The sequence below is a fragment of the Lepisma saccharinum genome, chromosome 30 (genome assembly GCF_977018435.1).
Source record: "Lepisma saccharinum chromosome 30, izLepSacc3.1, whole genome shotgun sequence".
NCBI lineage: Eukaryota > Metazoa > Arthropoda > Insecta > Zygentoma > Lepismatidae > Lepisma > Lepisma saccharinum.
In genome coordinates this window covers 11,201,056-11,223,954 of record NC_139258.1, presented here as the reverse complement: position 1 = coordinate 11,223,954, position 22,899 = coordinate 11,201,056, and the positions used below count along the sequence as shown (strand labels likewise).

General features: G+C 40.0%; 1 protein-coding gene across 1 annotated transcript in view; it reads left to right on the top strand.

The window, feature by feature from the left end:
• LOC145981733 (uncharacterized) overlaps positions 1-22,899 on the top strand; it is a 606,033-nt gene that overhangs the window by 462,361 nt on the left and 120,773 nt on the right. Inside the window, exon 3 of the mRNA XM_083115142.1 lies at positions 22,257-22,463. Coding sequence (XP_082971268.1) covers positions 22,305-22,463 — 159 coding nt within the window. The 5' untranslated portion in view covers positions 22,257-22,304. The remainder of the gene's footprint in view (positions 1-22,256; positions 22,464-22,899) is intronic.

Genomic DNA, 22,899 nt, shown 5'->3' with positions numbered 1-22,899 from the left:
CTAGTACATCATTTTGCACAACAAACTTAAAGGGTCATCTTGTAGATAGGCCGGCGTTGATATTATTGGAAACTCCCTTGTTTCACAGTGAAAGTCGTCAGGCAAGTATATACAGGCTGGTCCATCAACTTACTCTATCGAATTAGAAGTGTGATGTCATCAGTAGTAGGTTATGATGATTTTAACGAACTAATACCGTGTCGTGAAATTGTCTCGCAGCAAAGTCTCGAAGTCTTGTACAGTCAACGGCAAAGATAATGGTAAGCAAATTGTCCACCGCTATTTTCATAACTTTTCATTCTACATCCTGTGTTGTTTTAAGGAATGAAACTATGTTGGTTCGAAACAGGCATCGTTCTCTGCGTATTGACGCTTTATTTCAATTCATTGTCATCACATTTTGTAATGCAGACCGAATGAAGATGGTGGTGGACAATTCGCCTAGTGTTTCTTTCGCCGTTGGGTATTACAATCTTTCGAATTGCACTTCGACTGCAGCGCCAAATACGATCGGTAGATAAAACTAAGAACACATTGTTTTTCCCGCGTTTTCAACACTCGTTTTTGACCCTAGAAATCACATAGCATAAGTTATTGTGCTTATATAACCACACATTAGAAGATCTACAAATAAAATCTGCTGACGTTTAACTTCCACGATTTCAAACAAGTGAATAATGAGTGCAGAAGTCTAGTAAAGAAGACTGCAATCTCGTGTGCTACGCGCTACGGCTCGTTTACTTGACGCTTTTGAACTTCTCTAAGTGACGTCACTTCCGACAAGACCGGCCTTCGGACAGAGCCTGAGTCCAACTAATTTATTTAGAAAGAGCATTCGTTATTTAAAGTTGGCTGTAGCTTGGCAACTAAAGAATATGCAATATAAAAATGCTCAAGGGCATTACAACGTGAAATAACCAACACAGAATCGTTACTTTTGAAAGATTGAATCGTGGTTCCATGCCAGTTGGCTTTAGTGTTTGTGTTTTGTCAAAAGGACGGGGGATATTCCCCCAAGTCGTAACATGTTAGCTTTAAGACTCTCCCCGTTCTCTTGGAGACACAGACGTGCCTTGTGATCGAGGAAAGGTCTTTCGCAACTGATGCTCTGGGATAGCCTTAAGATCAGTTGCCATGGTGATAAGGATCAGTGAGGAGGCTCCCCCAGGCTTCTTTCCTCCTCCGGTGGCGATTATGTGAAATCACCGCTCTGGATAAAGTAAACAGGCCTGCGCTGCTGGAGGACTGAGGATCGAAGCCGGTCAAATTGAAGAAAAACATGTGTCTGCGATGCTGGTGTGTTGTGTGCAGTGATGTGCAGTAGACTATAAGCTTACGTCTACATGCATTGTCTACACGTAATCTACGCGTAGATTACATTGGGTTGTAGTTTACATAGACTACGTAGACAATCTAAAGTACATTAAAATTAATTTTCAAGGGTTTCGTGAAAGGAAAGTGACATTTTCAACTATATTGGTTCCTAACGAAATGAAAAGAATCCTATTTACAACAAAATTTCTCTTCTCTTCTATCATCAACTATGGATGAAAATAAATAGTATGCAAAAAAGACAACAGATGGCAGTCGTGAGGCAAGAGTGGTCTTTTTCCCAAAAAAAAGCACTAGAATATTTGTATTAGGTTTCTTCCCAGGTGAGAAATTGTTCGAATTTCGAAGAAACAGTATGAAAAGTTCTTCTCACACATCAGCAACTGATACGCAGTATAATTTTCTTTTAATTCCACGGCGCCCTTTGCTAAGTTATCACCTTTCGCCATGTTATTTACATAGATTACGTAATCTACGTGTAGAATGTAGAGTATCGTCGTTTACGTGTAGACGCACATCACTGGTTGTGTGTGCATATTTCAAGCCATATGCGCAGCGTTGCCGCAACCAGGTGCAAAATTTGCCTTCGCCTTAGAAAACTTGAAATTGCGATCACAAAATTTTATCAATTTTTATTGTTATCAGTTGTATAGTTATTACTATTATTTTCGCTGTCTCAGAGAAAACACTATTTCACAAACGTAAGGATTTATTGAGTGAATGAGTCAGGGATCCCGGGTTCGAATCCCGAGTTTGGGATGAGTGATCTTTGTGTATCTTCATCAATTTTATCACTCATCCTCTGGGTTCGAATCCCCGCCTTTCATGGGCATTCTCTGTGAGTGTCTCTTCATCAATTGCATCATATCATCACTCATTTGAGGAGTATTTTTTAAAGATGCCTCTTTTTTCGAAACGCTGTTGTAATTCAAACTATGGAAGGTTGGTAGGTACAGTGGGAGCCATGCAAATTGTCCATCACCATGTTCGTGCACTTTATTTGACCCAATAAGAGCTTCAAGAATTAAAAGAAAACTCGAAACAAGCTGTTGACAACTGCTGCACCATCATACATAAAAATCCATCGCTTGAAAACACATCGGATGTAAGAGAAAAATTAATGAAAATAGTCATGGACAATTTACACGGTAATACTCATGGATCCTACTGTACGGGTCGATTCTAAAGAGAAAAAGTCGGTGAATCCGATTCCGTGTTAAAGAAAATAATTTTTAAGAAATTGTGAACATTTTGTTCAAACGTTCCAATTTCAAAACCATAGCCGGCCCCCGTGGCAGACTGGTTAGCACATCGCGCTACAACACCAGGGGTCCCTGGTTCGAATCGCGGCCTGGGCATGGATGCTTGTGCGTGTCCATTCATCAATTTCATCAATCATCACTCACCCCCATCTTCGCAAATCAGCCAAAAGTGGCACAAGAAGCGAAGCAAAGGAAAGCAAATCACTCAATCAAACAGAGAACCCTAGAGAAGCAAACGCTATATCTGACTTTCCGAAAAGGATCCTCCCAGATAGCGTAATGGTAACGTCGTCATATTGTAATAAAGAAGGCCCTTGTTCCATACCTGGTGGAAGCACATAGTGGTTCGGATCTCACATTAAGTTTTAAGTCCAATTTAGCTTAAGTAAGCTGTGCTTTAAGTAGACTTATAGAAAAAGCTCACACTTAGAGAGACTCACTTTGTATATATATATATATATTTAAAAGTCGTATCACGTTACTACTTTTTGGAACATACGGTCTATCAGCTAATGTGTTATAAAATCATGCACACATAAGTTACTTAGAAAGCACTTTTCCTCTACTTGTTAGAGTTTTGAGCCCTGTCTCCACACCTTCAAGCTCACAACCGGCCCCCGTGTTCAGCACAACGCACTACGACGTCAAATGTCCCGAGTTTGAATCTTTTGAGAGTGTCTCTTCGTCAAATAAATCGTTTCATCACTCATCCTCGCCGTCGCGATTAGACAAAGTGGAGGGAAATAGACACTAAATAACCTTTCCTCCTCTCGCCCTAAGCCTCTGGCTTCCATACTAAGTTGCACTCAGGTAAGACAACAGTGAACGTCAATTTTCTGTGCATTTAGGCTTCACATACTTCTTCACTGATTTCACTCATTTCTTTATGCTCTGTGGTACTATTCTTTATCTGACTTCCAAGAAATTTTAATTTCGTGCTGTGCTCTCTGAAAGGAGAAAAGAATTGTTGTGGAATCATCCGGTTAAACTGATCTTGTTGCTTGAGATCCTCTGTGGGACAGGGACTCAAGTTGTGCGTGGGAAGTACGAGGGTTATTTTATAAGTAAGGTCCGTTTTGCAGTAACCACGAGTTTCTGGATACCCTCCTCATAGAACTCTGCCCCTGTGATGATAGCCAGTTACTCACGTTCGTTCGCCCAGGAAGGCCTTCAGATGGCGGAAGAGGTGGTATAGAGGAACCACAAGGAAAGAAACCTGCGCAGAACCTCATCGCGTTGGCGGATGGGGGAAAGAACAGGGGGAAGAAGCTTTTCAGCGGGGCCACGTCAGTGTTGCCAGACCTATTGATTTCTCGGTAGAATTCCTTAATAAACCATCGCTATGGAACCTCCAACGGCCTGCTCAAAAACACGTTTCCTGCTCATCTTACTTGAACATGGAGGGGAGAAGTAGAGTGGATTAGGGGGGCAAAAGCTTTGATAAATGTTCAGTCGGTAAAGAAAAACCTCATTCCATCTCACTGTTTTATTGTATGGGTGGGTACAAAAATTCCCTTAGTGCAATTTTAGGCGTGTGTGTGTGTGTGTGTGTAATGTATATATATTAAATGCAGCAACATAGAGGCAGCATAACTGACTGATAAAACATGTGAGTGTTAATAACAAGAAATTTGCTAGAGAACGAAGCGGCATAGTTCAATTACAAAGGAAATAATGCACCCCATCCCCCGTAGTTGCTTGGAACTTTCATGGACTTGAAAATACTTAGTTTTCTATCCTTAATATACTATTCTATACTTAAATTTAATTTTCTACAAAATTATTTCAGTCACAGTAATTTACATCCATTTTTATAATATGGATGTAGGAACGTGATAATTTCAAACTGAAGTGGTGTTTTCTGAGAGGGCAACATTATTACGGGGTAATACGTGGTCTGTTAGGAAAGTAATGAGACTGATTTTCTGTAAACGATGAATTTTATTATTTTTACAATTCAAGGTTATCTCCTTCAAAATAGTTCCCTTGGGCAGCTACACAGCGATGGAGGCGTTGTTTCCATTGTTCGTAGCATTGCTTGGAGGCTTCTGCTGGAATACCTTTTAGCTCGTCGGTTACGCTCTTCTGGATATTATCCAAAGTATCAAAATGGCGTTCTTTCAAGTGGTTTTTGAGCAAGGGGAATAAAAAAAAGTCACAGGGATTGAGATCCGGCAAATAAGGGGGCTGAGGAACCACAGGAATGATTTTCTCTTGCCAAAAATTCATTGATGGAGACTGCCGTATGACATGCTGCATTGTCGTGCTGCAGCATCCAAGTGCGTGCAATGTTTGGTCGCACACGTGCAACCCTTTTCCTGGGTCTTGCAAGGACTTCATTCGGTACACACGTTCAAATTTAACTCACTACTGATCATTCTCACTGTCAATCGACAATCTGACCTCACAAGAGACCTCACTCTTTCCACATTGTCATTCGTTTTTGAGGTTGAAGGTCTTCCCGCACGAGGTTCTTCTTTCACTTGTTCTCGGCCTTCTAAAAAGGACTTGTGCCCTGGATAGTGCATGTTCTCCATAAGCCCTTTGTAACTTTTCATAAGTCACAGTGGCGGATTCGCCAAGCTTAACACAAAATTTGATGGCACAACGTTGTTCAAACTTTTGCCAGTCCATTTTCGTAACGCACCTCACAAACACAACTTCACGTCAGACGCTCTCAACAATCGTGTAGCAACTGCAGCAAGTTGAAACTTGTACTGAGACAACGGCAAGCGTTCACCTACCTGCCGTGTGAAGGTGGGAGCAGCAGCGTTGCTGGTTCGTGCACAGTGTTGCCAGTCTCATTACTTTCCTAACAGACCACGTATGCGTCGTTTACCCGCCTGATAAAAATACATTGTTTCCCCCCTCGCTGGAAGAAATCTGCGGACGTCCCCTTGCCCCCCAGTGTGCACGCCTATGCCGCCCCTCCGACCGCGAGAACTTCGTTCAACGTTTTCCCCGACCTTCCTTGAACAATCTCTCCCATATTCGCACTTTACTGTCACTCGTTGCATTGTCTCCGTGAACTTCACATATCTGGCGATGAATATCCGCAGGTTTCATGTTTCTTACTGTTAAGAATCGGTTGACTGACCGTATTACACAAATGGCGGGGCGCTAGATTTTCTTAAACATTTTAACGAAGCGTACAGACTGACGCCGTGAATGCAAATGGCGTCGGATGCTGCTCAAAGAATGCCGGGAGCCTGCGCGCGCACGCGCAATTTCAAACGGTATTCACAAACGGCCTAGTGACTACCACCTCTTCCGCCAAGGAAATTATGTAGCAAAATATTATAGATAAGTGTATGTAAATTACAAAACTGACCTTACTTAAAAAATAGCCCTCGTATTTTTTCACTACTCTTTTGATTTTAAACTTCCGCTACTCTAAGCGTGTTACATTAATTTCAGTACATTGAGAAAATAGTATAAATTTAGTTGTCAGTCAGTTGCGTTTTTCGATGCGTACACTGCAATAAAAATTCGAAATATCAACTGGTTCTTGACCCACATGGTTACAATCATTGAAACTAATATAAGATTCGTTACAGTAGAAGTTTATTCCTAATTTCCCATTTGTGTGTGGGAATGGTCCAGGAATTTTAAATAAATTCAATTCCGGTCCAGGAGAGAAAATCAGCAAGCTTAAATGGGTTCTGGACCGTAAAGAACCTTTTTATCTGTAAGGTATTTCAATTCGGTCCAGGAAACATTTTTCCGGCTGAATTTAAATACGGTCCAGGAACATTTTTTCCGGATGAATTTAAATTCTGTCCAGGAACCTTCTTTTTTTCAATGAAACTACGCAACTTGGACCGAATTTAAATTGTGCGAGAAAAAAGTTCCGGTCCTGCAGCGGAACCCAATAGAACCCATTAGAACTTATGGATTCCTGAATCTTCAACAACCCTTGTGTTAAGTACGAATTTCGGGGTGGAATGGTAAATCTGGAGCTAAAATTTGTGTAAAAATCAACTCTGTTACAGTTAAAGCTTGTTACATTTTTTTTATTTGGTGTTGTAAGTCCACTTTATGCACAGTAAGGCTAATCGGGACTGGGCCTACAGTTTAAAGTGTGATCCGAACCACTTGTGCCACCACCGGATATCGAACCCGGGACCCTTTGATTACAAGGCGACGACGCTACCACTGCGCCATCGGAGAGGCCTGCTTACATTTAAAAGTAACTAGTTACGGTTAGATTTTCGTAAATGCTACACAGAGAAAAATGTTTGTTTGGATTAACCAAAAAAATGGTAGTGGTGAACAAATCGTTTGTTTAAATAGGCATCAACCAAACAATTGTTCACCAGTACCAAAAGATTTGGTCAAGTTCTATTTGTTTGTCGTAAACATTTTTTTGGTTACCAAAACTAAATATTAACTTGGTAAATCTAACAAAATGTAGCCCATTTGTTTAGGAAAACCAAATAATTTAGTCAAAATTACCAAACGATTTGTTAAATAATTTATTCATAATTACTTATGTTGTAATGTGGCTAATTTTAGCTAGGGTGGATAGTTTATAGAAACTAACTGATCTCAAAATACACATTCAGGATAAAAAGTTCACGTGAACTAACCGATTTTGGAGCGTGTTTTTTTTTCTGTGGCACACTTACCTTCTACTTATATAGTCCAGAATCAAAAGGTTGCTCATGGGAGATTCACTTTTATTCACTACAGTACATTTTCTTCTTTAATTTCTAGCTTTGATGATCACATATCTTTTGAAGAGTGTTAAAGCACAATTTTCTTTATGATTACAATCAAATGTACCATTATTTGTTGTACAAACACTTATGTTTCTTGTACACATTTTGACGGGACCATCTATCGGCCGATGTAGGAAACTCAGTATAAAGTAAGTATATTCTGAGCTTTTTTCAGAATATTAGGTTACACAGCAACATAAAGACTCGCTTCGAGTAATTATCTATATACATGTGTTTCAATTTTCGACAAAAGATTTTCATACTACACTCGGCGAAACTGGACAATCGTTATTTCAAATTCGAAAGCACGCTTACGCACATATAGTAAATTTAACCAAACGTTTTGTTTCTCTTTACTTACATTTGTATCATTTTGTTTACGAGTACCATATTTTGTCTGACCAAATTTTTTTGTATTCTTAAACAAAATTATTTAATAATTACAAGAAACATTTGGTTATCGGAAACAAAAAGCATAACTAAACAGCTCAACCAAACTTTTTTGGTACTTCTAACAAGTAACTAGTTATTTTCAAAAACTGCTACACTATACTCAAGTTTTTCCGACAATCCATTCGCCCGTCGTAATGTGGAAAACGAAGTAAGCCAATTTAATACATGAAATCTTATTTAAATATGATAAAACATTTTTAAAAAAACTTTTGATGAACAGCCATTGATCTCAATTACGTTATTTTGTTTGTTATTGATAATGTTTTATGCCTCAAATTGCACACACTATTTTTCCAGCTTATTTCTACTGAAAGCTGTTCATGCCACTCTAGTGACATCTATAATTCAGCCACACTAAAGCCTTTACCTCATTGACTCCCCACCTGCCGCCATAAAATAGATAGGCAAGGCTTCGCATTCAATTTCTCTCAACTGTGAGACCGCTTCAACCATTCTTAGGGAGGGATCTCCCTCATTGAACCCGACACAGTTAATTATCCAACTTCCATTATGCTATGCATATCAGCGCCCGTAAGTTTGCAGACTTTATGCTCAGTCCGGGGCATATGTTTCCCTCTCTTGGCCATATCTTGAGTTAACAAGGATGGAAGTTCTTACGGCTTTCACTTAAGCAAACATTTGTATGCGTCGAACCGAAGACCGCGTCTTGAACTCCTCTTCCCTCGGCTTATGAATAGAACGCCTCTGGAGAATCCCCTTTCTGATAACGAAACTGTATAAAAAGGGTCGTTAACATTCCAAAAAGATGCATAGGGCGTTGGAAATTCCCTCGTGATTTTCTCTCCGACGCCATGTTAATTTATTTTCCAACGGGCGTGTTTTAGCATTTGCCTCGGCTTCCGATAACTGTGGGTTATATACTGTGAGTTGGAGGAACCGGGGAGGAAAAGGCTCTGCATTTTTAGGCTTAAATCCCCCGAATGGCGCCTGCTTGTGCAGTTCCTCGGCTTCGTCGAGGGAACAAATGAATAACGGTGGCAATTGTGTACCATTTCCACTCTCTCTCTCTCTCTGTGCATTGAAATTACTGGAGTTGAATTTCTACTTCGTGTCAATGTCCTAATGCTTTCAAATCTGTTGAGAGTTCTTCAAGTCGTAAATTAACGCTGTGACCTACTTTTCAATTTGTAATGCTGCAACTTGCCGGTAGGTGGCAACACCCTCACTTTCAGGAAATCAAGTATAATTTATTAAACATTTAGGTCTAGCCATTTGTTAGATTAGGTGTGTTACTTTTGATGCTGATATTTTACGCTTTTAAGACATATTTTGATTGGCTGAGTTCTTGTTACGTTAAGCACGTTAAAATCAATACATTTAGTCAGTAGCGCAACTAAAAACTTCGGGCCTGACCGCAGGGTGGGGCCAGGGTTGGCACTTGCCCCCCTGAGATTTCTGGAAAGAGTTAATGTAATTCGAATTGAGAAATTGCAGCGATATTTTATAATAAAAAATATTGTTTTCTGTGACTTACAGGCCGTAAGTTGTAGCAATTATTATTATTTTACAGTACCCTTTGGCACGTAAAAACATGGAGCAGAGGTACGTACCATGAGGGACAGCAGATTAAGTGGTCTCTGACTGATCTGTGCATTGTGCATTGTGAAAGAGTACAAACAGAAAAAGAACTGTTCATCAACAAAATAATAGGCTACATGTTTATTGAAAAGAAAGGTGAATCCAGTTTCTATCTAAATAGTAGTCTCGATCCTGAACATATATACAACGCCAAAGTATTTTCAGTTTAATTTGAATTGTATGATTTGTAAAGTAGTAGTAGGGCTACAGGGTGGCTACTCACCGGGAATTCCTTGAATTCCGGAATTCTGCGTGAATTTTTGGCTCCGGCAATTGTACGTGAATTCTGCGTGAATTTTTCTCCGTAGACGTGAAAAATTGCAATTTTTATTGATCCCAAACTACAAAGTTTTTCACAAATTAGCTTTTATTTTTATTGAAAAAGGAAAAGAAAGCTCCGTGGAAAATAAAAGGAGAATGTTTGACTTAGGCAATAAGAGATGGCAGCACCAGTGACAAAAGATAAAATTGATTTTAACAAAGTAGAAAGATATAAAGATGATTAAAACAAAAATGAAAAGTTAGATAATTACAATGAGTGATTGAATCAAGTCAAATGTGCAACAATAAATTATAAGAAAAGAGGAAAATGTGAAAGATAGTTCAGAAATATACTTACGGTATGTATAAAAAATCAAAGAAGACTGAGAACCGAATCTTAAAATGTGTTTATCTGCTACTTTAGTTTTTTTTTACTTTGTTCCATTCTTTTATTGTTATGCCATCTATTGTTGTAGTTATCGCCAACAATTACACATCCGCTAAAATTCTTTGAGCTGTTCTTTCGAATGGTGGCGGTATAAATTTCGTAATATACATAATTAAAATTTTGTGGTCGTTTATAGTCAGGGAATGTTCTTGTGGACACGCTGTATTATGTAAACGACAGTTGAATTTTGTAAATACGCGTCGTGGAGATTAGATGCCGCATTGCTCTATGGGCCAATACACCCTGGGAAAGGTATTATGAAAGCGCACGACAATGGAGGAGTTTGATGTCAATACCGACTCGGTGGCGGCGAGGGGCGGCAGTCCGCCCCCGCACTATGCTAAACCTTATGTACCAAGGAGAAAAACTGTCCTCCCCCCCCCCCCAAGTTTTGGAAGCCAATCTCCGCCACTGTCCCTAGCTTACCCGTGAAGCGACCTGCTAGATCCATCACCCCTTGCTTTTCGACTTTCCCACTGTAAATACATTTTTTTTTTTTTAATTAAATAATCTTGTTCCTTAGGGTGTTTTCAATGTTTCTGTATTACTACTGTTCATAAAATCATAAAGGTAACGTACATCGGAGGCAAACTTCACTTGGTTGACTTATCAGTGTGTTCCGACATGACGCCCATACATATAACGATGTATAATTAATTGTAAATGGTGGTAATTTGTGTAATTATTATAATTTGCATATTAAAAAACATTATACTCGTGAAAAACACACACTTGCGATCGTGCCGCAAGTTTAGCAAATGATGAAATATGTGTGTGTAACTCGAGCAATAATTGGATCTATTTTTTTTTATTCATGATGGTAATTTTCGTAATTATTATAATTACTACATAACTACACCCAGTAGCGGCGGTTGGGTCTCCCGGATGGCGTAGTGGTAACGTCGACGCCTTGCAATCTGGTTCCCGGGCTCGATACCCGGTGCAGGCACAAGTGGTTCTGATCCGACTTTAAACTGTATGTTCAGTCAGTGTCTTGGTAGACATGACAGTATTTGCGGGGCAAAAAGTGTGTGTAACTGGCCACTCACCCCTAATCACCGCCACTGACTGCACGTATATAAGCAGAAAATGAAACAGTGATTCAATAACTTGAATTTTAGCGAAAAAACGTGTTGGGGGGGGCTCTGACCACCACCCCTCTCCTCTTCCAGGTAAGCAAGTTTTTCGTAAGCTGGTGTTAACCGTGTTGTGTTTCATCAAAATTAATAAATATACTTCCACCCAGCCACAGCATTGGATGAAAACAGATAGAACAAGATGAAAGCAAAAACCGTTTGGACCCACACAGCACGGTGTGGGTCACAGGAACAACCAAAATCCACTTCTGTAGCGACAGCGCGCCCCACCCCCTTCACCGAGTTCCTCACAATTCAATTAACTTCAAACGCTTGATCTGAGCACTTTCCCGCAAATGCAACTACAAATGAGCTCAAAAGAGGAGAGACGAGACAGGAATAGAACTCAATTTTGTGCCTGCTCTCTGAAAGGAAAACATGTGGCTTCGGCCTGAAACAACTTCGAACAACGAAGCTTCAAGCGCGTAGCTTCAAACATTCATTAATAATGAGCTTAGGCTGGCAAATTTGTTTCACGGAAAGCTTTCAGTTTAGACTGCGGACTGCCCTCTCATATTTCGCGGAAGGAACTGCAGAACCTAATTCTCAGAGAGTATGGCAGAATTGTTCAATATGCCGCCGTTTATAAATCTTAACTGGTGCACCCCCATTGGTTAATAACTGATTTTATTTAAAAATCGACGTATTAGTGAACGTAAGGGAAATAGCAATTTTGCCAATTTTTATCTAGCGTTGCCTAAACAGATCCATCGAACGAGAAATGCGGTTCGTAATTTTCTGGAATTCCGCTAGGTGTCACTACTGAATGTGTTGTGTGATTTCACTTGTTTTTTTAAAAAATAGGACAATGACAATAGTGTTTCAAGAGAGGTAGTTTTGCGCTTCAATCCCTCTCCAAATTTAGAATCTGTAGGAAGGAAGGAAAGTGTGTGTTGTATTTCTAGAGAAAGTTTTCTGTAAGAATAGTTACTCACCTTGTGGAATAATTCTAAAAGTTTTCCCACATTCTAGGTATACAACCTTTTATCTTCTTTCCATTCTTGCGAAAAATTGTTCAAAAATAAGAGATAGAAATTTATCATGCAATTTATCTTTCGCATGGATGTTCCTTTTTGTATAAAATAATTGTCATAATTTATAATACTTACAATAAAAAAGGAAAAGCAATCAACAATAAAATAGAATGACGATACTAATAAATGTTGTCCCATAGATCATCTGTCATCTGCATTGCCAAATTTGAATTTGAAGTTTGGAATGCATGGATATTATTTTTCTTTACAGGAATAGTGCATATGGCAATACTATTTCAAGCTACAATGAGTGATCATCTGATTTTGAGAATAGTTTTTTTGACTGATGTGATCACAAATACTTTTCTTCTAAGACCAAGGTGAATATGTATTAATGTATATTAATTGTGTCAGCAAACTAATAATGAAATCTTTATAAGAATAGTATTTACTTGTTGAATGGTTTTAAATCAGACGCCCAAATCTGGAGTAATTCAACCCAGCATGCTAAAGAAAAATCAAAGATGGCTGGTTTGTCATTTGGCATGGATACCACTCAAGCAGCAGCATTGTGGATGAAATTTTCACTAATTAAATAAAAACATATATTTGAGAAAGTCGTAATTGTACAATCATGGAAGACTCGCAGATATTCTAAGGAAATTCGTATAGATTGGAAAATAGTGTGAGAAGAGGAACTTGAACATATACTTTAGAGGGAAAAGAAAGTTTACCAACATTTTTTATATAAACTTAATTTCTCTCTATCCGTTAAAAATAAAAGTTCTTAACTCCGTCTTCCATTGAAGTACTTTGAGGTTGCGGGCAAAATCTGTGCCTACAATCTCTTATGCACATGTGTTATTCACAACAGGGAAGAGATTGGGACAAGATTATTCTGTGTTCAGTTTGAGCCGGGACGCGACGGATTGTTTTCCTTAGTGGTGTATGTGGCGATGTTGCTTTCGATTCCGTCTGCAGTCGATTCGTGGGTAAATGGGGCGCTCCGCAGTAAATGGGGCAGGTCTAAGTGACAAATGGCTGGGACATGACATCACAGCGTGGGGCGAGTCTGAACAGTCTGATAAAAAAAAATACGAACATGGAGATGATCTAAGAGGTTCTGGTAAAGGAAGTGAAATGGTTTTGTGTGCTCCAAGTGGTGGAAAGATTTTGAAAAACATCGCTTTCTGCTAGGGTTCACGCCTTCTCACTTCCATGCATTCGCACGGACAGACGTAGTTCACTTATTGACCGCTGTGGCTCTCGTAGCGTGTCATTCCACTATCTTCGGTGTACACAGTTTACAAAGTTAATTCCATTCTTCTTCTTTTTTTAAAACAAACACACCATAACAACGACTGAACATTTGCACGAATGAAATGTTTGCACCCAAAACCTCAAATTAAGACTTTGCGTGTGTAACATATACGATCCGTGTTGTGAAAGTGCACACAGACAGCGCTCCGGTGGCAGAAACTTGAACTACGCCGGTTTCACGATTTCAGAGGATGTGGGAAGGCGTAATAGTATCGCAGAAGGCGATTGATGAACTAAAAATAACTTTTTTATGATATTTCTACAAAATATAATAATGCCATAACCTTTTACCCTCCTGCATAATATCGATATGATTATGAATAGTATAAATAACACAGAACACTGAAAATATAATATTGAAAATGTAAGACAATGATTTTTTAATGTTTTCTTAATAGAAAAGTAGAGGAAAGTCGTTTAGGCCGTCTGACTACAATGCGAGAGACGCGGGTTCGATCCTCAGTGGGGAGAACCGGGAAGTTTTCCACCGAGTATGGTATAAAAGGAATACCTGTAGGAAACTGGGGGGGGGGGGGTAAAGGCGGCCAGGGGCGTGGTGATCAAGAAAGTGTGGGGCCATAACTATATATCCCCTACACCTTCATGGCGTGGTGCAAAGCAGAAGGGAACACTTTACAGTTAGAAAGCTTTTGTTAGTGTACCCCAATTAACAGAAATTCCTTGACGTTTTGAATTATATAAACAACTACCTGATTACCCGGCGTTGCCCGGGTATTTATTTATCCCAGTCTTGTATTAGACAGGAAAATAATTAATTCCAACTACAGGGTAAAATGTAACTAATTTTAAATGTGATCGTGAATGTCACCAATTAGCTTAGCGACTCCGAAAACTATGGATTTGACACTAACCTAGGGCATTTGTGGCATTTTATTTTTCACCCCCTCTCACCCCCCATGCCGGTAGGTGAAGTTCAACCGCATTGGGAGTGTCACGAAAACTACGGATTCCATTCGCAACACAGCCTGAATGTTAGACAACCCGAGTAACACAATCGTTGTGCGGATTGCATAGAGTCACGGATGTCTGTTTGTGCGGAATTTAATAACGGTGGTTCTGGATTATTTTTACATTTCACCCATTCCCACCCCCCATCCCTAGGGGTGCCAGGAGTGGCTTACCCCCACATTATTTCTTTCCAGGTTGCAAGCGACAGGCGTACCAAGTTTGGTTTAAATAGCTTCAGGCATTCGAGAGTTATGCCGGAACAAACAAATACACACACACACACACACACACACACAGACACACACATACAGATATAGAGTGTTTTGTTAAACATGGGAACTTATAAATTTAAACAGAACAAGTATAATAATAAAAGCCTCGTTAGGGTGTCTCTCTACCACCCCGAGATCAGGGTTCTATTCCCGAGGCGGTTGAACTCTGATGAAAATTCTTGCAACAATAAATTGGCTTCTTATCAATGGGTACCTGAAGCAATTCTAGCGTGTAACCGCGATGTGGTGTTGATCATGTCACCTGCACTATTGCCAAATGTCGTCTATGGGCATATGCGTTCGTGTAACGACTTATGCACAAGACAACTTTACTTCTTACAAGTATGCTAGTGCATTATGCTTCACTTTTAAGTTGTTCATAGCATCATACTCTTCATGGTTTGACCCTGCTTTGCCGTAAAATGTCATTGACTCCAGAGCAGTTTTTTTGATTGGTTGGTTTACTTTATTTTACTGGCAACATGGCACTCGGTTGCCATGGCAAACGGTGCTGCCATCTATTATCGAAAAGTTACTGCATAATTGTCTTTAGTTCCCCCTTAATCGCAAAGGTTAGAATGAAATTGGTGAAATGACCAAGGGCGCCCGAGGCGGGGGCCAGGGGGGCACTTGTCCTCTCTGAAATTTCTGGAAAGAGAGAATGTAATTCGAATGGTGGAATTGTAGCGTTATTTTGTAACACAAAATATTGTTTTCTGTGACTTCAGCAAGTAAGTTAACGAAACGCTGACACAACTTATTATTTCTTACATACCTGTAAAGGAAAAAAATAGGTTAAAAACGTAAAATCCGACGTCTAGTAATAACAAAAGGTTAGCATCGTTTAGAAGCAAAGTAAATTGGGTGGTTGATTGCTTTGGTTCATTTTACTTCGCGTTTCTGCCTCTTTTGGCTAATCGCGAAGATGAGGATGGGTGATGATATGATGAACATAGGCGTGAGCACGGGGTGCAAAGGGGGCAATTGCCCCCCTAATCACGGACATTCCCACATATTTTCCACGAAGGGACAAGGTATTTTTCCATGGGGCATATTATCCCCATAGTAGTTTTGCCCCCTCAAAAAACACTACTTGAATTTGAAATTATTCCTGCGCCCCATTACATAATAATTAATATAAATTACTATGACTGAAATCAGGGATGAGACTAAGCAGATAGGTAGGGAGAAGAGAATACTAGTGAGAAAATGGAAGGAGGCCAAGGAAATAGAGAAGAAAGGTGAAGAAGACATAATGAACTTGAATGGGGGACTGAAGATAAACAAAGAATGGAAGAAGGTGTTAGAAAGAGTGGAAAGGACAAGAGAGAAAGAGGAGAGACGAAAGAAGAAGAATGAAGGAAAAAGGGCGTGAGATAAAGAGTCCAACCACATTCACTTTCAGGTGAAAGTACAGTTGACAAGGGAAAGCCACCTGCTAGAATGTTCCTGAACAACTTTCTAATAGTCTGGAGGGGAGTAATGTATGTGTATACATATCGTCCTGTTTTTGTACCTTGTTACATTTGTACTTGGTGCAGAGTCTGAAGAAGACCTTGCTAGAAGGTTGAAACGTTACGTTTAGTTTGTTTCATAATAAAATAAATTTCTGCCTTGGTCAGCATATTGAGTTTTTCAAATTATACGTCTGAAATATATACTTTTATGTTGATATTCGTTTTCGAAGGGGAGGTGTGGCCATCCTTGTCCCCCTTCAGAAGTTCCATGCCCTACATTATTATACTTACACCCATAAATTTAGTGTAGAGGAATCTTGTCGCTGTTATTAAACGATATTATACTCTTAAAGAAAAGAAAATATTTACAAGCCGATGAAAGTTCAACTGCGGGCGAAGGGAGTGCAGTGGCGCAACCACAAGGGGGAATTGCCTTTTCCCAGCCTTGGACGGAAATCAATTTTAGGGGAGGCAAACATTGAAGTAAATGAAAGCAAGACTAATATCTAATCTCACATTATGCGTATTCACTCGTCCACAAAGATAAAATGAGGGTTCATCACTAAAGATCACACTTGTAAGAAAATCATCTTCCATGTCCAGCACATTTTCGCAGAAGTTGGTACGGGTCACATTATCTTCAGACTTTAGGGCCTGTAACAGATGTAGACGGTACAGCCTCATGTGTAGTCTCTTTCGTAACACCCTCCAAACAGTCTCGACTCGCCAGCCTTACAGATTTCCTGAGACTCCGACCGAAACTTTCTCTGACCTGTTCCGCTTGCTCATCTGGTAGACGTCGTCTTCCGGAGCTCTTCCCTTTGCACAGGCATCCCGTATTCTTAAATTGGTTGTACCATCTTCGGTTGGGGGATCACATCCATATTCCCGCCGAAAAGCACATTGCACTCCAATCGCTCAGTTACACCTTGCGAATTCCAAGTCACAGAAGGCTTTACGCTCAGGAGTCATCTCCATCTTTACTACTAGCGCCGTGCTGCGGCGGAGTTACGAAACATCACCTGCGAAGTAGAGACAAAAACCATTCGACTTATCTTTCCTTTTAAGGTATGTTTCATTTCTGTAATGTAGGGTGAGCCATATTGATGGGACACATTTCAAATGCATATGTGGAGCATGTAGGAAGTAACATTTAGTACCAAATATATGGAAAACACTACCAAAGGACGGGAGTTTTGCACTGTGTTCAGTGTTTGAAGATTTCATCCCTGAGATGGACACCACCTTGACGAGAACATGCTTTGGCTCTAACAGTCATATTCAGCATAGTTTTGCGCAGGGTTTCGGCTGGGATGGCCGCTATCTCCCTTCAGATGTTGTCCTTCAGTTTATCGATGGAAGTGGGCCTTGTGGTGTACACCTTGTCCTTTAGGTAACCCCACAGGAAGTAGTCCGGTGGAGTTAGATCCGGGGATCTGGATGGACAATGGACATCACTGAATCTCGAGATGAGCCGTCCCGTGGCATTGACACTACTGCTGTATGACTAGTGACACCATCCTGCTGCAGCCACATGTTCCTTAGGCCAAGCCGTCTCATTTCGGGTACGAAGAATGTTCGTAGCATCATGTTGTACTGCTCAGCGGTGACTGTGACGGTGTCATTCTGTTCGTATTAACAAATGTTCTCGTGAAGGTGGTGTCCATCTCAGGGATGTAATCTTCAAACACAGTGCAAAACTCCCGTCCTTTGGCAGTGTTTTCCATATATTTGGTAATAAATGTTACTTCCTACATGCTCCACATATGCATTTGAAATGTGTCCCATCAATATGGCCCACCCTGTATATGTAATAGAAGATACACTTCATTGAAACCCCGATATTCATTTTGGAACACCCTGTATATAGACACACACATATACCCATCAGTGCAATAAAACTAAAAGAGTGAGATAAAATGAGTTTTTTTTTCCAGACTGAACTTTCATCAAGGCTTTTGCCCCCCCCCCCCCCAATCAAAGGGCCTGCGCACGCCTATGATGATGAAATTGATGAAGGGACACTCACGAAAACACCCATGCCTGACCGGGATTCGAACGCGGAACCCTTGTGTCGTAGCGCCCTGCCCTGCTGAGCCTCCGTCCGTTATCAGTTTTTTTTTATTCTGCGTTCTGCCACAGAACGACATTTTTATTCGTTCTCTTTCCTTTAAAGTGGCTATCTCCCCCCCTCCCCCCTCTATCCCTCTCTCTGAAATGCCATTATGTATTATTCATGAAACTCCTTGAAATGTTTGAGCGGTGGAGAAGGGTCTTTTTTGGATTCGAACCTTTTGCTTTCGACGCGCGGGCCCTGGGAGATCGGCGTGAGCGGGCCCCGATCGATGCTTGGAGCAGTCAAGTAGATTTCAGAGCGGGAGTAGCCCATTGTAGTCCAGAGAGTAGGAGCTGCTAGAATGACGCTCGTCTAAGCCTTCTGAAGGCCATGAATTTGTACGGCCATTCCCGAGGTTACTGAAGAATGGAGTTTTCTTTGATAAATCTCGGATCAATTTTGGCTGACATTCTTACGTAGTCTCATCGCTTAGCAAAATGAATCCAGACGGGATTTCACACCCTCCCCCCCAATTTCTGAAGGGTACTTGAGGGCAACCAGGATGCGAAATCCTGGGGGGACGAGGGGACTCCCCCACCAACAAATTTGGCCTCAATAATCCCCCCACCAAACCATCCCGGGAGGAGAGTTTTGCAACAACAAACAAATGATAAGCAATTACTTTTAATTTCAAATATACTGTACTAAGAATAATATCGAGTAATATTAACAAGTGAAAATTATATTAAAGAGGAAATAAAAAGTAGGCTTAATTCAGGAAATGCATGTTACCTCTCCCTTCATAAACTTTTGTCTTCTCGTTTAATATCTAAGAAACTAAAAGTTAAAATATACAAAACAGTAATTTTGCCTGTAGTATTATATGGGTGTGAAACTTGGACCCTTACATTGAAAGAGGAACATAAATTGAGAGTATTTGAAAATAAGATCCTTAGGAAAATCTTTGGACCTAAAAGGGATGAGGAGACAGGTGAGGAGTGGAGAAGGTTACGTAATTTAGAAGTACATAATTTGTATTCATGTCCAGATATGATTACAATAATTAAATCAAGAAGACTTAGGTGGGCAGGCCATGTGGCACGAATGGGAGAGGAAAGAGGAGTTTACAGGATTCTTTTTGGGAAACCTGATGGTAAGAGACCCGTAGGAAGGCCAAGACGAAGATGGAGGGACAACGTTGAGATGGACCTAAGGGAAATCGGTAGGGATGGAAAAGAGTATATAGAACTTGCTCAAGATAGGGAAAGATGGAAGGCCTGTGTTGCTGCAGCCATGAACCTTCGGGTTTAAGAAGGCTAGGGAGTTAGTTAGTTAAGAATAATATCGAAAACACACACAAATTAGTGTAGTTGTGAGTGTTCAATGCCATTTCTCTCTCAAGAGATCATTAAGAAATCTACATCAATATGCACAATATAAGGAAAGCAAGAATGCAAAACAACAATAACTATGAAATTTAATTCATTTATATTAACATAAAGCAATTGTTATTGTTATTTATTTGTTGTTTTAAGTCCATTTTATGCACAGTAAGGCTAATCGGGACTGGACCTACAGTTTAAAGTGGGAACCGAATCACTGCATCCAGGTGCGTAGCTACTTGATTTATATAGAGCTGGATTTATTGTTGACAACAATTAATTGAAGTTACTCCTCCAAAACATAATACGAGGTCCGACAATTAAGTAATGAGACTGATTTTATATTGTGAAAAGGAAAAATATAATTGAACATTGCCTGTGTATTACTCAAAGTACATCCCTCCTGCATCAATACGGCAATTGGCACGGTTGGCCAACGATCGATACGACATCTGCAAGTCTTTATGTGGTGACACGTTCTAATCTAACTTATGTATGTAAGCGTCGTATTATTATACTATTAATATTAACTTAATAATACTCAGCGGTGAACGATGAGACTCGGTGAAGTACACAGACTCCTCTCAGGTACAGGGATAGTGTTAGGCAAAGACAATATTCACAGCACAGAGAAATAAAACCACATTACTGCCGTATGTATAAACTGAAAAGTTTTATTCTTTATTTATTGCAATTATAATGCAACTATACTTGAGACGAGGGCGAGGATTTCGCTTTGTCGATGAATTGACTCAATTAAAACGCATAAAACTCAATGCGTGGCTATCGGCAAGCCTATGATCACATAGACCTAGCTTGCGCCCCGAACTACCACACCAAGAGATATGCAATGATAACCGAGCCAATATTTGCTCTTTAGCCTTTTATTTCCAAATTAATCTTTAGGCTAACTTTATTATTTGACGTAGAATGGTTGCAGTATTGTGCATATCATCAATGCATGGCTATCGGCGTACCTATGTTCACATAGGCCTAGCTTGCGCCCCGAACTACCATACCAGGATGTATGCACAACACCAAGGAGTTCTTTTTAAGTTTAAAAGCTTCGACGATCCGTGGCGAAAGTGTGATATTTCTTACGCGATATCCTCGCTTTTATACTATTTTCGAGAACACAGATTAAAGTACAGATGAATCATTCACTATCTACAAAAGGATACTATCAACAAAACTGACATCTATACATCTTTAGAAATACAAATTCGTATAGTGCACTCTTGCAAACATGAAGATACATTAAACTACTTATAACAAAGCATAAAATACAATAAACATTAAACAAAAGGTATACATTACAAACCAGGTGCGTTATTACATATAATAACTATAATAACAAAGAAATTACTCTTTCTTTTACAAAAATAAATACATTAGTGACATATTTTCTACTGATGACGTCACATAAAAATATGGATCATATCAGTGGTATGACTTGAAGATTGGACGTCACAACCTGTTGACTGGTCTTGTGCTCATCAAAAGTGCGTAATTTCAGCTGCAGATTCACTTTCGGGAACAGAAATAACTACAGGGGGATAAATATGAAGAGTAGAGAGGAAGATTCAATACATTCACTTGTTTTTTGACTAGGAATACCCAGACAAACACTGCTGCCTGGCACCGTGCATTATACAGTTTTATCTTCTGGAACAAATACATTATGAATAATGCCTCTGCTGTCTTCAACTTTGACTTTTCGAGCTGCATCATCTTCCCTCTTGGTAAATTTAGCGACTTCTATCCTACGATTTGTCGGTTTGTACAAGAACCGTAATGAAAATGCTCTGTCTTGTCCTCCACAACAATATAATTCAAGGAATATTTATTGCCGCAAGCAGTTTTCAGAATGTCTTGCATGAAACTTGATGTTCACTCGCTGTTCCATAGCTATTATGTGACGACACCCTTGCACCTCCTTAACGACATGGCGGCATAATTCCCAGCATGCCCAACGCAAGTTCATGAGGTGTTGCCAGGTTGTGGATAATGGACCACACTACATCATGAATGCGTCACTTTACATATAGAATGCACACGCGGGACAATATAAAATCAGTCTCATTACTTAATTGTCGTAACACGTAAGTATATTGCAAAATCATGTACAATTTAAACAAAGAGTTTAATATTATTTTGATGTCATTCTGTAGGTATTAAATAAACACATACATACAATTAAAGTGTTGTTTAACAGTAACACTTAAAGTATTTCATTAATAAGGCTGTTATTTTTCGTCATTAAAACCGTAAATATATAACATACAGTGAAATTATATTGTACACCAAAACTGAACATTGCAACAACAAAAATGATCCATGTTTGTACTGCCTATTTTGTAGTTTTAGTGTCTTTTCAAACATAGTTTAGCGCCTTTCTGAGCTTATTCATGTTTATTTAACATGATGTGAAGCAGAATATTTTGATTATTTTTTTTGTATTGTGAATGTTTGGTGTGTGATGTGTCGAAACCAACATAACGAGGAATGGTATCACGATACACACCAGCAAAACGGGGAAGGAAATGCAACAGGCCTATTAATATTATGAGTTTGTTTTTTTGAAGCAAATAACCTGAGTGTTTCTGCCCCACAGGTGGACCTTTGCCCGGAGGTGCTAGCGTATGACTCCGACGATGAGATTATGGGAAGACGCAAGGGGGACTTCCTGAGGAACAAGCGGGGGACGCCTCTCTACTCCAAAGAGGACATCCGGGAGCAGTACTGCATCAACAACAAGGAGCTCGACGTCCTCGAGAAGGCCCGGGGAGGAGGCCTCTTCGGTTGCCTCTCCAGTTACCAGGTAAGTTTCTCCATCACCGTTACCATAATCACCATCATTTTCACTATCACTATCACTATCATTAGTTTGCACATCACCATGACCTTCACCATCACTGGTCACCTTCATCACCATCATCAGCATCATCACCATCGCTGTGATCATCACTTTCACCTTCACTGGTCACCTTCATCACTCTCACTCATCATCATCACTGTTCACCATCACCATCGCTGTCACCTTCATCACCTTCACCATCACTGGCCACCTTCATCACCATCACTGTTACCTTCACCATTCACCTTCACCATCACTGGTCACCTTCATCACCATCACTGGTCACCTTCATCACCATCACTGGTCACCTTCATCACCATCACCTTCACCATCACTAATGACCTTCATCACTATCATCAGCATCATCACCATCGCTGTGACCTTCATCACCATCGCTGTC